Genomic DNA, 13116 nt, shown 5'->3' on the forward strand with positions numbered 1-13116 from the left:
AGAAGACTGAAGTAGGCAGTGCTGTTTGTACAAAGAGCTTTATTGATTACATTATTCAAAGAGTTTCATAAATAATATATATTAACGTAAAATATTTAACTTAAGAATAATAAACATGTAGATGTGGATATTTTTTCTTCGCCTGAGCATGTAGTCACGTAGTACCTATGGAAAATGTATATTTAAAAGTCTTAAAATATACAGAGACCTCAACATTTGTTTATCAAAGTAGGCGCCTGAATATGAATTGGTATTTAATCTACAAAACAAGTAAATAATTATTGTTGTTATAGTCAAAATATATGCTATTTTTACAATCTACGTAACACTTACAAAATTTAGTAACAATATTTTCGACGTGGTTGAAAACGACTGTGCTTCAAAGTGTTTATTTACAAAATAAGTTAATAATAGTTTGAAAACAATTTTTATTCGATCTTCAATTCCATGTGTGCGCACCACAGAGAGTAAATATTGTATGCATTGAGTGCGTAATCGAAAATAATTTTTTCATGAAAAAAAATTCAGTATAAGAAAACAGCTGAACAAAAAGTGACACCAGTAAACTAGTTTTAAATTCGACTGATTCTTTAAAATTATAATCAAAATAAAAAACTTTCCGTTAAAAAGTTGCAGCATAAAGAAATGTCAGCAATTGTGAAAACTGAAAAGCTGTCTGATTGCCGGCAACGTGATAAAAATATTAGAACGGTTTATATCTGATGTTCTCATTTTCAACGCACGCCGTTAATCTTTCTATTTCCCGAAATCGTTTTGATCATTGTACGATGATCGTCGATGCCACCGAAGCAGTCTCACGTGGTCATGTCAAAATTCTCATTTGCCAAGTAATCGATAAATTTAGTCGATATTCGGCGGCATCGATTGTGGAACTGTTCTGCTGATATTCATAGGCATTTTTTTGTCATCGCCATTAGCTTGGTCGCCACTTTTAGGCTTCACTGTCTTCTTGATTTGGACCTCGTTTCCATTCATATCCTTGTAGATCGAAAAGCCACCGTACGCTATAGTGCCTAAGCCGCCGAGTAGCACCATAATTTTAAACATACTAATGGGAAAAAATGCATTCGTTAGAATTGTATTTGTTTATCCTTCATCTCTTCTTCAAAAGTGTGTCTCCCAAGCAAGTACGAGCGATCGTTTACTTACCTTCCTATCATCAAGAGTCTGTGACCGTCTTTGATCTCCTTTATCAGAAAGTCAGGTAGAATGGTGTGTTCGTCGATCCAGAATATCGGTAATAAAGCCGAAGGGAAGTTTTTCATTATCTTGTACTTCTCCACTTTAAAGAGAAAAAAGTTGAATTGCGCCCTAATGTGAGCTTGTACCGGCGAGCCGGTAAACGCATCCAGGTCGATCGCCACCGCGTGCAGTTCCTAATTGCACGAAAGACAGCTTTGCGTATTCAGGACGGTCTTGCATTGTTCAATGGACAGGCATACCTTGTCGGGCTTGAGGCCATCGACCATGGTCAGGTATTCGGGATCGGCCAGGTAGAAGTGCGGGTTCGAGACGACAATGGGTGCCCCGACGCACTTGTAAGCATCGTAAACGCCCTTCTTCAAGCAGTCGTCCGGGGCTTTGCAGTAACACTTGTGCAGTGGGTTGTCCGGGTCGGTGCCCAAATCCGTGGTGTAGCGCAGAGTCTTGATGCCTGCGATCATCGAGCGTCGCGCCCAGTCCGGTATCAGCATTGTCATCAGTGCGGCCTGTCGTTTTGCAGGCGAACTCACCCCTGAATTTACTCTTCTGGTCGTAGATGCAAGCGATGGTCCTGCAAAGACCGTCGTTGAAGGCGATCATCGGGTCTTTTCCGTGCTTGTCGAAGTTCGGATGGAAAATCGTGCCGTCGCTGCCGTTAAGTCGATCGCAGTACTCGTCGTCCCAAACCGACAGATTGTTCTTGTAATTGTACTCGATGACCTTGCCGACGTCCATGATGTTCTTGAGGCCGCGTAAAACTCGGGTGGGCTTTTTGGAGTCGGTGCCGTTCCTCTGTCGATCGCGGTCATCGATTAACAGTCGTTACTAAGATCGAAGATGGCGCAAGCTCGACTTACCGACCCCCACAGCGAGAACAGATATTCGTTCTCGGCTACTTTGATCATGCCGAACTCCTCGTACTTCTCCCTCACTTGGTCGCATATGGCAGCCCCGGCGAAATCTTTGGCAGTGCAGTCTATGTGTAAACCGTCGAAGAGTATTGCTCGAGGCGTCGTCTTTATAAACAGGTTGTCCGGCTTTTTGAATAAACTGTCTATCGCTTTGCCTACGGCGAGCGTTCAATAACATGGGTTATCATTGCTGTGCCGATGGTTAATATATCGTGTCTCCTCACCGAAGATCGGTATCGCCGAGGGCTTCTCGCGCATTAGCGTGTTGACCAGGCCGAGGGCGAACAGATTGGCTATCACTATCTCCTCGTTGCCGGTCAAGCCGTTGCTCTTCTCGGCGTTGAAGTAGTACGTGTTCCTCATCGTGAACAGCACCGTGTCGTCGTCCTCGCGATCGATTCGGTTCGTTTTCTCCTGCCACTGACTACATCAACGGATTAACCTTAGAGACTAGCTCGCTGACATCGAACGCTTGCAATTGCGCGTACACTCACTCGTAGACGAATGGTCCGACTTGCTGGAGTATCGGCTTCTCGCCGGCTTTTATCTGGTCGGGATTGGTCACGTTGAAGATGTAAAAGTTCAAGTCCATCGAGAACGGATATTTGTCCCACAAGTCTCTCCTTTGCCAGCCGGGCTTCAGCGCTATTTTCTGTTTCATCAAAGCATAACGTTAGTGATGCTCGTCGACACCCTCGCTCGCTCGATTATCCTACTTTCTTCGTCTGGGACTTGATCACAGCCGGCAAGATGACGAACTGCAGCATCATGTAGAAGAAGAGCATGCCTCCGCCAATCATGGCTATCTTCTGCGACCTGCTGAACGGCATCTCGGCGAACGCTGTCCTGTCGTCTTCGACGATCTTGTTCAGAGAGGCGACGAAGAGCCGAAACGTTCGCGAGTTCCGGAGACGCTCTCGGGCATTCGCGAGAGCTACCCTCAAAGCCGCCTGCGCCGGCCCTGCTATTTTGCCGCTCGTTGGCTAAATCGCGCTCGACCGACAGCTTCAATTAATGCAAACGGTTTGCTCAAATATTTCAACGATAAATTATGCAGCGTATCCTTACACAATATTATAAAAGAAAGGCTCAACAAGTCTACCTGTTCCCACTGGAAAACTCAGCGGCATGGAAACCAAGATTCATAATTGAAAAAGAAAAAAGAAGAGAAGGAACGATTTTTTCCCGAGGCAGCTGGCAGCTTGAGCTGCGGAAGTGAAAGGTGACGAGTGACTGAGGGATAGCTTCAAGAACATCCATCGAGTATAGCCGCGCCGGTGTATCCCCTAACGCACAAATACAATCGCAAAGCGCTTAATCATTCTCAGTGCGGGTATGTGTGCATTCGCCCGAGTTCCGCAACACAACATTCCGCGCTGCGTGACATTTGTCGAGCTTGGCAACATTTGCCACCGTGAACTACTTGTGGAACTTTGGCAATGCTTCATCTGCTTGAGAATTTCAATTGGTCAAGTCGGCTTTAATCAAAGTTAGACTTGCTTTTCGAACGACAAGCGGACGGGCTCACGGCCGCGCCGAACAAGTCAGTATCCGGAAATCCTGCGGTTCGCTGTTTTGACGTTATCTAGATTTTTCGTGGTTTTCCGACGCAGTTGGTGCAGCAAACATTCGTGTGAAATTATACAAGGATGTTCTCGCAGTGCTCGGCCAGCCAAGGATGTTGCAAGCTCGCGAGAAAGTGCCGGCCGACCAAAGTTCGCGACGACCAGCTTGTTCTCCACGTGTGCGTTTTCTAGCGGCTGGCCTCCGACGCCTCGCCGCGACACTCGTCAGTCGCGTAAAATCAATGGCATCTATAATTCATCCAAGAAAATTATCGCTCGGTTTCTGTATCGCGCATCTAAGGCGCCGCGACGAATATCAATAGGCGCGCGGCTGTGGGGCGCGTCGCGACGATGAAATCGCAGTTGGCGATGAGGCGCAATCGATGAGCTGCGGCGCGCGGTCGTTCGCCGAGGTAACGAGATGGGCCGAGCTTGCGGCGCGCTCGACGCCCACCGCGGCTTATAGTCGCTTCATTACGAGGCGACCTTGCGGTCGGGCTTTCGCACCCTTGAGTTTGAAGCGACGGCCTTCGTCGGTGATTTCGCAGCTTTCACTGCCTCGGCCAAGCGAGCGAAACGCAAACGAGTTATGCTCTAAGATCGATCGTTTATTCAGTCTGCTTTTGCGGTGAACAATCGATGGAGCGTCGAGTCGACAAACGTCGTACAAAATATAAAATACAACATAAATAAATATACAGTCTCTAAGGTCTGGGCCGCGTGGTTAGTTCAAAATTATGTTAGATAGTCGTTAGACAAGAAGCAAGTAGAGCAGCTTTCGTCGGTGGAAAGCCTTCGTTGCCAGGACGACGATCACCAGTCGTAGTGCGCTCTGACGGCCACCGGCACGGGGTAAGGCCTGGGCACGTGGACGGGCACGGCGACGTGCACGGGGAACGGCCGGTCGACTCTGACGATCTTCTCGACGGGATAGGCGACGGGATAGGGCTTCGGTACGGGCACCTCGACCGGCACCGGCACGTGCACCGGTCGGTCGACGTGAACGAGCTTCTCCACGTGGACCGGGTAGGGCTTGGGCACCGCCACCGGCACGGCTACGTGCTTGGTGATCACGTGGACTGGTAGCGCTGGCGCGGGCACTCCTACTGGAACTGGCAGCGCTGCCGGTCCTACTGGCAGCCCTATCGGGCCGAAGTCCACTGGCGGGGGACCCACTGGAACTGTTTGGAACGTTCGACCATGAGAATCGTTGGGCGCGTTCGAGGACTCTGCCGGCGAGAAAGAGAGACTGACCGACGTGCGGCGGGACGACGCCGGGCCTGACGGGCAGGGGCAGAGCCGGCGCAGGAACCACGGCGAAGTGCTGAGGCTGGGGCAGCGGCTCCGAGTGCTCGAACACGGCCGGTGCCGGCGGCCCAGGCTGATGATGGACGGCCTCGGGCTGGGCGAACGCTGGCGGTGGACCGTACACCGGCTGAGGTGGCAGTCCGTAGCCCAGCTGCAGCAGATTGCCGCCGTCCTGTCGCCGCGCTATCTTGGCGCTCGACGCCGAGGCTCCGCGCCGTGCCGCGGACTTGCCGTCGTGCGCCTTGCTCGGCCGATGCTGCGCGCCCAGCGCCGCTGATCGCAGCAGCGCGAGGCTCAAGCAAACGTACCACATCTGCAACATATACGTTTCTTCGATTATTTTTCCTTTCTTTGCTGGTCGCTCAGTGAGCACTGGGCACTTCCGATGTGCACTGTCTTTCAACGGAAAAGGATATCGAGAACCACTGTGATCACTACTGTCAACGGAACGCGATGAAACAAGAGCGTTGCACCGGACGAAAAATACAATACAAACGAACGACACGCTACCAGAAGCAGCCTCATGGTGTTCGCGGATCGGGCCCCGGCAAAAAACTGCACTTGTCGCGTGCAATGGGCTCGATGAGTATTTATAGCGCGCCGCGATGACGCTTCGAAAAGCAAGCGCTCATTAACGATTCCGCCTGGACTTTCGCTCTCTCTCTCTCTCTCTCTCTCTCTCTCTCTCTCTCTCTCTAGGCTTGACACTGGCTCACGGCCAAGGCTCTTTCATTTCGGCCAAAGTTCCGATGATACTTGTCGCGTAACACAGCTGTCACCTACATTCGTAACTTCGGAATTCGCTGGATGCATCGAGCTCGCGAGTAAGGAGTAACTAGACGAAACCGCGAAGACGAATTAGCTCGAGATCTGCACGAATGCAGCGCAGCGATACCGTCGCGCCAAATTGGTAAAGCTGCAGTCACGAGTAAATAAATAAAATGAATGTTACGCCACTGCACATCAAGCGCCAATTGTGGCGAAGTGCAACGTGAATATTGAAGCGAGCAGCGCAGTCCGACTTTAGAAAATGAAAGTCGCCCGGGAAAACTATGGCACCTGGCGCGGAAGGCGCGACGATTGGCGCGTAATGAGCACACGGATAACAACGACGATCATTTTTTTCTTTTTCAAATATATGGCCACAACAATCCTCGTAATATACAAAGTAATAATGGATAATAATTGATAATTGGAAAAGTTGTGAATGGCGAAGCGAGAAGATGGCATTAGGAAGAAAGTAAAAACGGAATAAAATATTTCGGTGAGCTACATAATCGAAAGCATAATCGAAAGCGTTGGGCCGATGGAATTTCTGGAGCAGCACGTTTTCGCGGCCTCTCCGTTTCACCGGAAGCGCCTCGCGCGCGACACCTCCAGCATAATCGAAACCTCTAATCGCTTTCTTTCCACGCCGCGCGCTCCAATTATTTATTTTCTTCCCTGCGTAACTGTTGCGCAACTTTGCGCTTATTCGACGAAACTGTTAGCCAACGAATCGGAGATTTTCCCAGTGTAATCGACAAGAAAAAATCGCGTTGCCTCAACAAATGTAATTCGAACGAATGACCATTCAATAGATTATGGGATTGAGTGTTTGTAAACGAATAGTTGAGTTAATATTTTCCAATGATACTTGGATTTTATCCACAAGTATCTGATAATATTCCTATTCGAATTGCTTGTTTGAAATGATATAAGCACCCATGAATATTTCATTTTTCGGTAACTAAATAAAATTTCATTATTGTATTTAGATTAATTGCAGCAATTATTTGTAGACTGAAAACGCCGGCATAATGGACAATCTGTAAAAAAAAAAAAACGGTGTCTATACCTCGAGGCGTCGAATCGATACGCGTGTATTAACAAAAAGCCACGCAGTCTCACGTTGACGTCGATACTGTGTGAAAAACGATCAACGCCCTGTTGAGTAACACGCGCAGTCGGCAGACAAACCAGATGGGCGTGCGAAAGAGAAAGAAACGAAATAAACGGAAAAAACTGATCGAAGCACTCGGAGCAAGGAAGCGGAACGCACGGAGCAAGCACGGCACTCATTGGAGTAAAAGGGAGTCCGACTGCATAAGCTTCCGCGTGACTCGTCCGCCGGTTTTGCTAAGTTAGGGCGTAATGCGCCCGTCCGTCCGCTTTCCTCCGGAAATCGATAGGAAAAGTTGGTCCATCGGCGTCTCTATATAAGAGCGCGACGAGATGTCGGCAGAACGCGAGATACAGTGCCGACCGGTGTTGCGCGAACACGCGTATAGTCATGATAAGGATTTTGGTGAGTCGATTCGGGAGTGCGATAAGCGTAGCCGTGCTCTCAACGCCTGCGATGATTGGTTCCAGCTGCTGCTGGGCCTGGTGTGCGGCCGCGCGATCGCCGAAGCCGCCGAGGACAGCGGCACCAACAAGCAGGCCAAGAGGAGCTTCTTCGGTGACGGATGGATCGGACTGTCGAGTCCGTACGGAGGCTACGGGGTCGGACAACCCTGGGCAGGCCTCGATCATAACCCGTGGAGTGCACTCAAGGTCACGCCCAGTCTTCCACTCGAGACTTCGGGGTAGGTGGAAAATACGCAAAACTCGCAACAGCCAAATTCCAGTCAAATCTTTGGTACTCGGTGACCAACGTTAAACCGCTGATTTGTTCGACTAATTGGAAAAAAAAGCACTCGTAAAAATTTTGGTAAAAACAGTTGTCTCTTCAACGATGCTCGATACTCGGAGTGCCATCTTTTGCCGCAGCACAAGTACTGATCTCTTCGTTATCGTAAGCGACAATATAGAAAAGCTTCTGAAATTGCGAAATTCGACGCCTTCCCATAGAGATTTTCAGATAGCAGTGATGGACTACAATCGTTTGTGATCTTTTTCAGATGGCAGTATGGAACCACGAAGACAATCGGCCAACCGATAAAGCACGAAACGCACCACGTGAAAACGGTGCCCGTTGTTGTAACGAAGCACGTGGTGGTCGAGAAACCCGTAGCGGTTCGCGTTCCTGAGCCTGTGACCGTCGAGAAGCTTGTGCCGGTGCCTGTTGAAAAGCTCATTCCGGTTCCCATCGACAGATACATACCGAAGCCCGTTCCCGTTGCGGTACCCATTCCCCAGGTGATCATCGCTTACTCACCTTAATCTATCATTCGTGTAAATTTGTGTTCACAATGTCAACTTTAGTTCGCAGTTTGCCGGTACATTTTTATCGATTTCGCTGAAAATAGTGCAGAGCCTTGATTTTATTCATTTTCATTCAAGTATTTACGCGAATAAGTTCGACGTTAAATTATTTAAGAGCGACAGTCACGGCTGACTTTGCCACAGTGAGCGCGTTGTAAGTTTTCTCGATTCTTGAAAATATTGACCAAAGTTTCGAATTACAACGAAATCAATCCCATATAACAATCAACTGTGAAAATAGCAAATAATAATAGCTCCTTTCCCTTTTTCTTTCTAGTAAATAAGATTTGTGTCTATTGTTTTCGATGTCATGTATACATTTTCTTAAATTTTTATAATTAAATTTGGTAGTTCTAGTATTCTTCAATTTAAAAAAAAATAACTTCTATAACATTTTTTGATCGATTGTTACATTAAAAATGTACGTTACAAAAATTGTTATCCAAGTTTTTACTGAAACTGCTTTTTCAGATATGTAGAAAATCATGGAAAAAACGATTTCTTTGAACAATTTATTATTGGATAAAAAGCTAAAGAATAAGCGCAAAGAGAATTTCACGATAAATTTGTTGAATGAAAAAGCAAATAATAGTCTTTTCTCATTTTATTAAAAATTTTTAATATAATATAATGCATGTATGCGTTATTTTTGAGGATGATTTAATTGATTAAAATGAAAAAATCTATGAAAACAAGCTGAGCTTTGGCAGTAATTTTTTTTTGAATGAAGCAGACATAACATGAAATTCCGTAGAAAGGGCAAATCTGATAAAAGTCAACGATTACTTCCTGCATTTACGTGAAAGTTCTTGACAAAAGTAACGAATTAATAGGATACAATGGAAAACGAAGGCGGACTGCCCGAGGCCAAATCGAGGAAACAAGTCGGGTCGGTTCACTATGTGTAAAGAGAGAAGAACTCGTTAAAACGAGAGTAGTCGCAAGTTTACGCTACAAATCTACCGACAGTTCGATACCAAACTTGTTTAACTTGCAACTGCTGCCGTTACGTAAAATCGACTTAAAAATATCGATTGTGCGGTAGTTACTGGCAAATAATCAGAGCTTGGGAATGGAAAGTTGAAATCGCACTGTTTGTCTTTGGATTTAGGCATTTCCAGTACCAGTCGAGCATGCAGTGCCAGTACCAGTAAAGCAACCAGTAGTCGTACCAGTTCATCACCCATACCCGGTACCAGTAAAACACCCTCTGCCCTATCCGGTTGCCGTACCCTACCCACTGCCCGTTCATGGTCATCACCATCACGGCCATGGTCACCATTACGGTGGCTACGGTCACCACGGGCTGCATTATGGCCACCACGGGCTGCATTACGGCCACCATGGAGGCCACCACGGGCATGGCTGGGGACACGGCTGGGGTCATGGCTGGGATCACCACCACGGCTGGGGCTATCCCAACCCTGGATTTTACGGTCCTGCATTTTATGGCCAGGGATACTATGGTCACGGTCATGGCCAGGGGCATCATCACCACTACAGCTCGTACAGCGGTCCCGAACATTATCATTCGTACCGAAGCGCCGATTATCACAAAAACTCGAAACGTAGCAAAAGCAGTAGCAACGACGAGATCGACAAAGATGACGAAAGAGAATAACTCCAAATCATGTTCTTATTTCGTTTTATCAACTTCCAGTAAATCGTTTCCCTATATCGTTTCGAAGGCGTAGCTCTCTCTCTCTCGTCTGTTTTTTCGACGACTGATAACAAAGCGATAGTCGCAATTTTAGTTGATATAAAATGTAAGATTACGCGAACAAGTCTGACGTGCGACTTAGGATAATGATTGTCGTGATTGGTTCAATAAATAATGTTTTTGTTTTACAAAATGTTATTTATATATTTTGCTCATCATTTTTCTTTCAACTATTCTCATCCTTTCCTTTCAACACTCGCTTCGACAATAATGTATAATACTTCATCATCAAAATTTATCTCGCACGATGCACACAAAAAAGAGATATGTCGCTGAGTCAAGTCAATGACAATAAGAAACAACGACAACATTGTTAATGCAGTCAAACAAAAATTGCCTCGATTCCTATACAAAGTATTTTTCTTAAATATTATTAAAAATATATATAACATATAAATTTGTATTTTCTATATTTTTTAAAATATATATCGCGAGTTCGGGCGCGAGCTCGTTGCACATATCTCTCTTCCAACATAATTATACGAGCTGGCCAGATAACATGATCGATTCGAGTCTTATATTACAAAAATATCATTAAAATTGCAGCCACTAAAAAAACGCAGAAAAACTGTTAAACCTTGACGAGTCTTTGTTGCACTGTCTTCGTTTTGCTGACTACGAAAACTTGTTCGTCTGTTGCGACGGTTGGAAACGCGCTATTTCGCTTTTGCGGCTGTCGCTGCCCTGAATCTCGGGCTTTTCCTGGTTCCCTGATCCGACTCAGCAGTTTCATCTTCAGATCCTCCAGACTTCTTGCTTGCTGCTCAAAATAAGAATTATTTAAGTCATATAAATTAGTTAATTACATAAAAGTTATATACTAACCCTCCTTCTTCTTAGGCTTCTGTTTTATTACTTTAACTTTCGACGAAATAGCTGGGGCTCCATTTGCAGCAGCGCGCTTGCGTTGGTATTTCAAGAAAGCGAAAAGCATATAAAATTGGAAGACTAAAATTGCTGCTAGTGCTGAATAACGAATTGGTGGGATGTTAAAGTTGCCCTCAGCCAAGTTAAACGTACTTTTAACTTGACCTAAGCCATAGAAAAAAACAAGAGTCGAGAGAAGTATCGTAATGATTCTAGTGGCAATAAACACGGAATTTGCCACCAAAAATGATGCTGCAATTCAAAAATTAAACATTATTATTTATAAATTAATTACTTATACGTAAATAAGAAAAACTTATAAACCTTTAGAAGCTTTTTCCTTCTGATCAGCAAAATGAACCAATCGAGCGCCATGCAGTAAACCTTCTCCAACATGATGAAGAACCAACAGAATAACACCAACATGTTGGAAGCTGAATTTTAAATAAAATGTTATATAAAGTTTTTAAAATTCTAAAATCCCAAAAAACTTACTTCAAAACATAGGCACCAATAGTATAGAGTAAGCCAATGGTAGCTTGGACTACTCTATGGGGGATCTCTTCTTTTTTGGCTCTCTGAAAGTACAGTTCAGGATAACAATGCAGCCAGTAAGCTATTTGGCCAATGTAGAAGAATTTGAGCGAGAAAGACATTGAAGCTGGATATTCATTCCATAAAGCAGGTATATTAAATATAAAGCGTTCCCTAGAAAATTAAAAGCATAATAAATAAACAATTTACATTATTATGCAGTAAAAGAAAATTAATAAAAAACTAATTACCTGACTATAATATCAATACCCCAAATAACAGATAAGGCATAAAATATAACAAGCTGGGCAGATTCATTGAATTTGGAGAATTTACTCTTGCTCAAATGCAGACGCTTTGAAATTTTCTAGAATTATTGGAATATAAATAAATAGTAATAGTTATTATTTAAAGAAATGATTGTTGAAAGAGACTATCGAACACTTACATCAAAAACATATTCTTGAATAACAGCATGCATAACAATTGTGATCAAGAAATAAAAGAAAACTGCACAAGCATCCTTCAATCCAGTTGCATATTTAGTAGGCTGCTGAGGTACAGTTCCATCCATAGAAATCAACGAAGAAACATTATGATGGATGGCAATGAAAGTATATGCCCATGGTGATGTGACCTGTTGATTAAAAGTATAGATGAATTAAAATTTTGCTTAAACAAGTGAACAGATTCATAGCAATCGATATCAGTAAGTAATCTATCAAATTACAATGGAACTTGTAAAAAATATGAACAGTTATTGTAGTTTCTTAGCTTAACATATGGAAGCTGCTGATCATCAAACTACTTGAAAGATTTAAAAGTTTATAACACAAATTTACTTTGAAACTATTTCCTCAAAGCTAAAATAATTCGACTAAGTTAATTTTGTCCAAAAATTTTTAAATTATTATGAATTGTAAGGAAACAAGTGAAAATATACAAATAAATAAATGGTTTGAAATTTACGTTGGTGATGGAGTAAATACCAAAAGAACTGAGTTTTACAGAGGGAAACCAAGTTGCAACACGAAAAGGGTATTGGCAAATGAAAGTAAACGTAAAGTTTCTCGCTAGCGTTTGACGTAGCGTGTGTACATACCTGTACCATAAGCCCAACGACGAAAATCATCGCTACGCAGGAAACGATATCCGCGTGGTTTTGAATAACAAACTCGTGGCTCATGATCGGTGGGTTCTTATTAGAACTTTTACGACCCTTGATAGCCACCATCCTGCTGATCTTGAAGTCTAGGTGATGCGAATAAAAGGAATGACCTGGAAGACTCGTGTACGTCTGCCCGGTACTCGCGTACTACACACAAGACTGAGAGAGAGAGAGAGAGAGAGAGAGAGAGAGAGAGAGAGAGAGAGAGAGAGAGAGAGAGAGAGAGAGAGAGAGAGAGAGAGAGAGAGAGAGAGACAGGTGTCTTCCAAGCGTTCCTTCTCTTTCTCGCTTGTTCGTTCGGTTCCGTTCGGGTTGCGTGACGTGCCACGCCACCACTCCAAAACCAGCCGCCACCGGCCACGAGCACATTAATAACGGAGACATTGCCTTTTTTTCTGAACGACTTTTTTAAACTTCGATACCGGTATCTCTATTCTTTGAATCTGCGTGATTTTAAATTGCATAAATCGAATTGATACTAACTGTAAACTATGTGTTTGCTATATTGCCTCTGATATACTTGAACAATAAGTTGTGTACCATCCAAATGTCTATAATTGTTTAACTTTAATTTTCTTTGACAATGAATAATTTACTATATCAAAAATCTTTGAAAATTATACGCTTACTCAC

The 13116-nt window shown here is 44.4% G+C and overlaps 4 protein-coding genes across 7 annotated transcripts; 1 reads left to right on the forward strand and 3 right to left on the reverse strand.

Moving 5' to 3' along the window:
• Positions 1 to 29: 29 nt before the first annotated feature.
• LOC131665156 (sensory neuron membrane protein 1-like) lies at positions 30 to 3860 on the reverse strand. Of its 4 annotated transcripts, none has more exons than XM_058936841.1 (9): positions 3238 to 3860; positions 2852 to 3140; positions 2630 to 2787; positions 2360 to 2559; positions 2082 to 2290; positions 1755 to 2016; positions 1464 to 1675; positions 1171 to 1397; positions 30 to 1069 (listed from the first exon to the last, which is right to left on the reverse strand). In XM_058936841.1, the coding sequence occupies exons 2-9, from the start codon at positions 2963 to 2965 to the stop codon at positions 862 to 864; spliced, it is 1590 nt and encodes a 529-aa protein (XP_058792824.1). In that variant the 5' UTR covers positions 2966 to 3140; positions 3238 to 3860; the 3' UTR covers positions 30 to 861. The 4 variants fall into 4 exon arrangements, with proteins under 4 accessions (XP_058792824.1, XP_058792827.1, XP_058792826.1 ...); XM_058936844.1 differs by having other exon boundaries at positions 2852 to 3118; positions 3204 to 3860; XM_058936843.1 differs by having other exon boundaries at positions 3204 to 3860.
• A 653-nt stretch (positions 3861 to 4513) lies between these two features.
• On the reverse strand, positions 4514 to 5321 carry LOC131665061 (basic proline-rich protein-like). Its single transcript, XM_058936659.1, has 3 exons — positions 4955 to 5321; positions 4700 to 4881; positions 4514 to 4618 (listed from the first exon to the last, which is right to left on the reverse strand). The coding sequence occupies exons 1-3, from the start codon at positions 5319 to 5321 to the stop codon at positions 4514 to 4516; spliced, it is 654 nt and encodes a 217-aa protein (XP_058792642.1).
• A 1672-nt stretch (positions 5322 to 6993) lies between these two features.
• On the forward strand, positions 6994 to 9933 carry LOC131665102 (chorion protein S38-like). The gene is made up of 4 exons (XM_058936731.1): positions 6994 to 7295; positions 7361 to 7575; positions 7891 to 8128; positions 9306 to 9933. Exons 1-4 carry the CDS (start codon positions 7281 to 7283, stop codon positions 9813 to 9815), a joined length of 978 nt encoding a protein of 325 aa, XP_058792714.1. The 5' UTR covers positions 6994 to 7280; the 3' UTR covers positions 9816 to 9933.
• Positions 9934 to 10048: 115 nt separating this feature from the next.
• Positions 10049 to 12708, reverse strand: LOC131665149 (translocating chain-associated membrane protein 1-like 1). The gene is made up of 7 exons (XM_058936820.1): positions 12418 to 12708; positions 11764 to 11952; positions 11567 to 11682; positions 11277 to 11489; positions 11106 to 11215; positions 10740 to 11033; positions 10049 to 10674 (listed from the first exon to the last, which is right to left on the reverse strand). Exons 1-7 carry the CDS (start codon positions 12547 to 12549, stop codon positions 10571 to 10573), a joined length of 1158 nt encoding a protein of 385 aa, XP_058792803.1. The 5' UTR covers positions 12550 to 12708; the 3' UTR covers positions 10049 to 10570.
• Positions 12709 to 13116: the final 408 nt, after the last annotated feature.

This window comes from Phymastichus coffea, unplaced genomic scaffold (assembly GCF_024137745.1).
Source record: "Phymastichus coffea isolate CEN01 unplaced genomic scaffold, Cenicafe_Pcof_1.1 PCOF00047, whole genome shotgun sequence".
NCBI lineage: Eukaryota > Metazoa > Arthropoda > Insecta > Hymenoptera > Eulophidae > Phymastichus > Phymastichus coffea.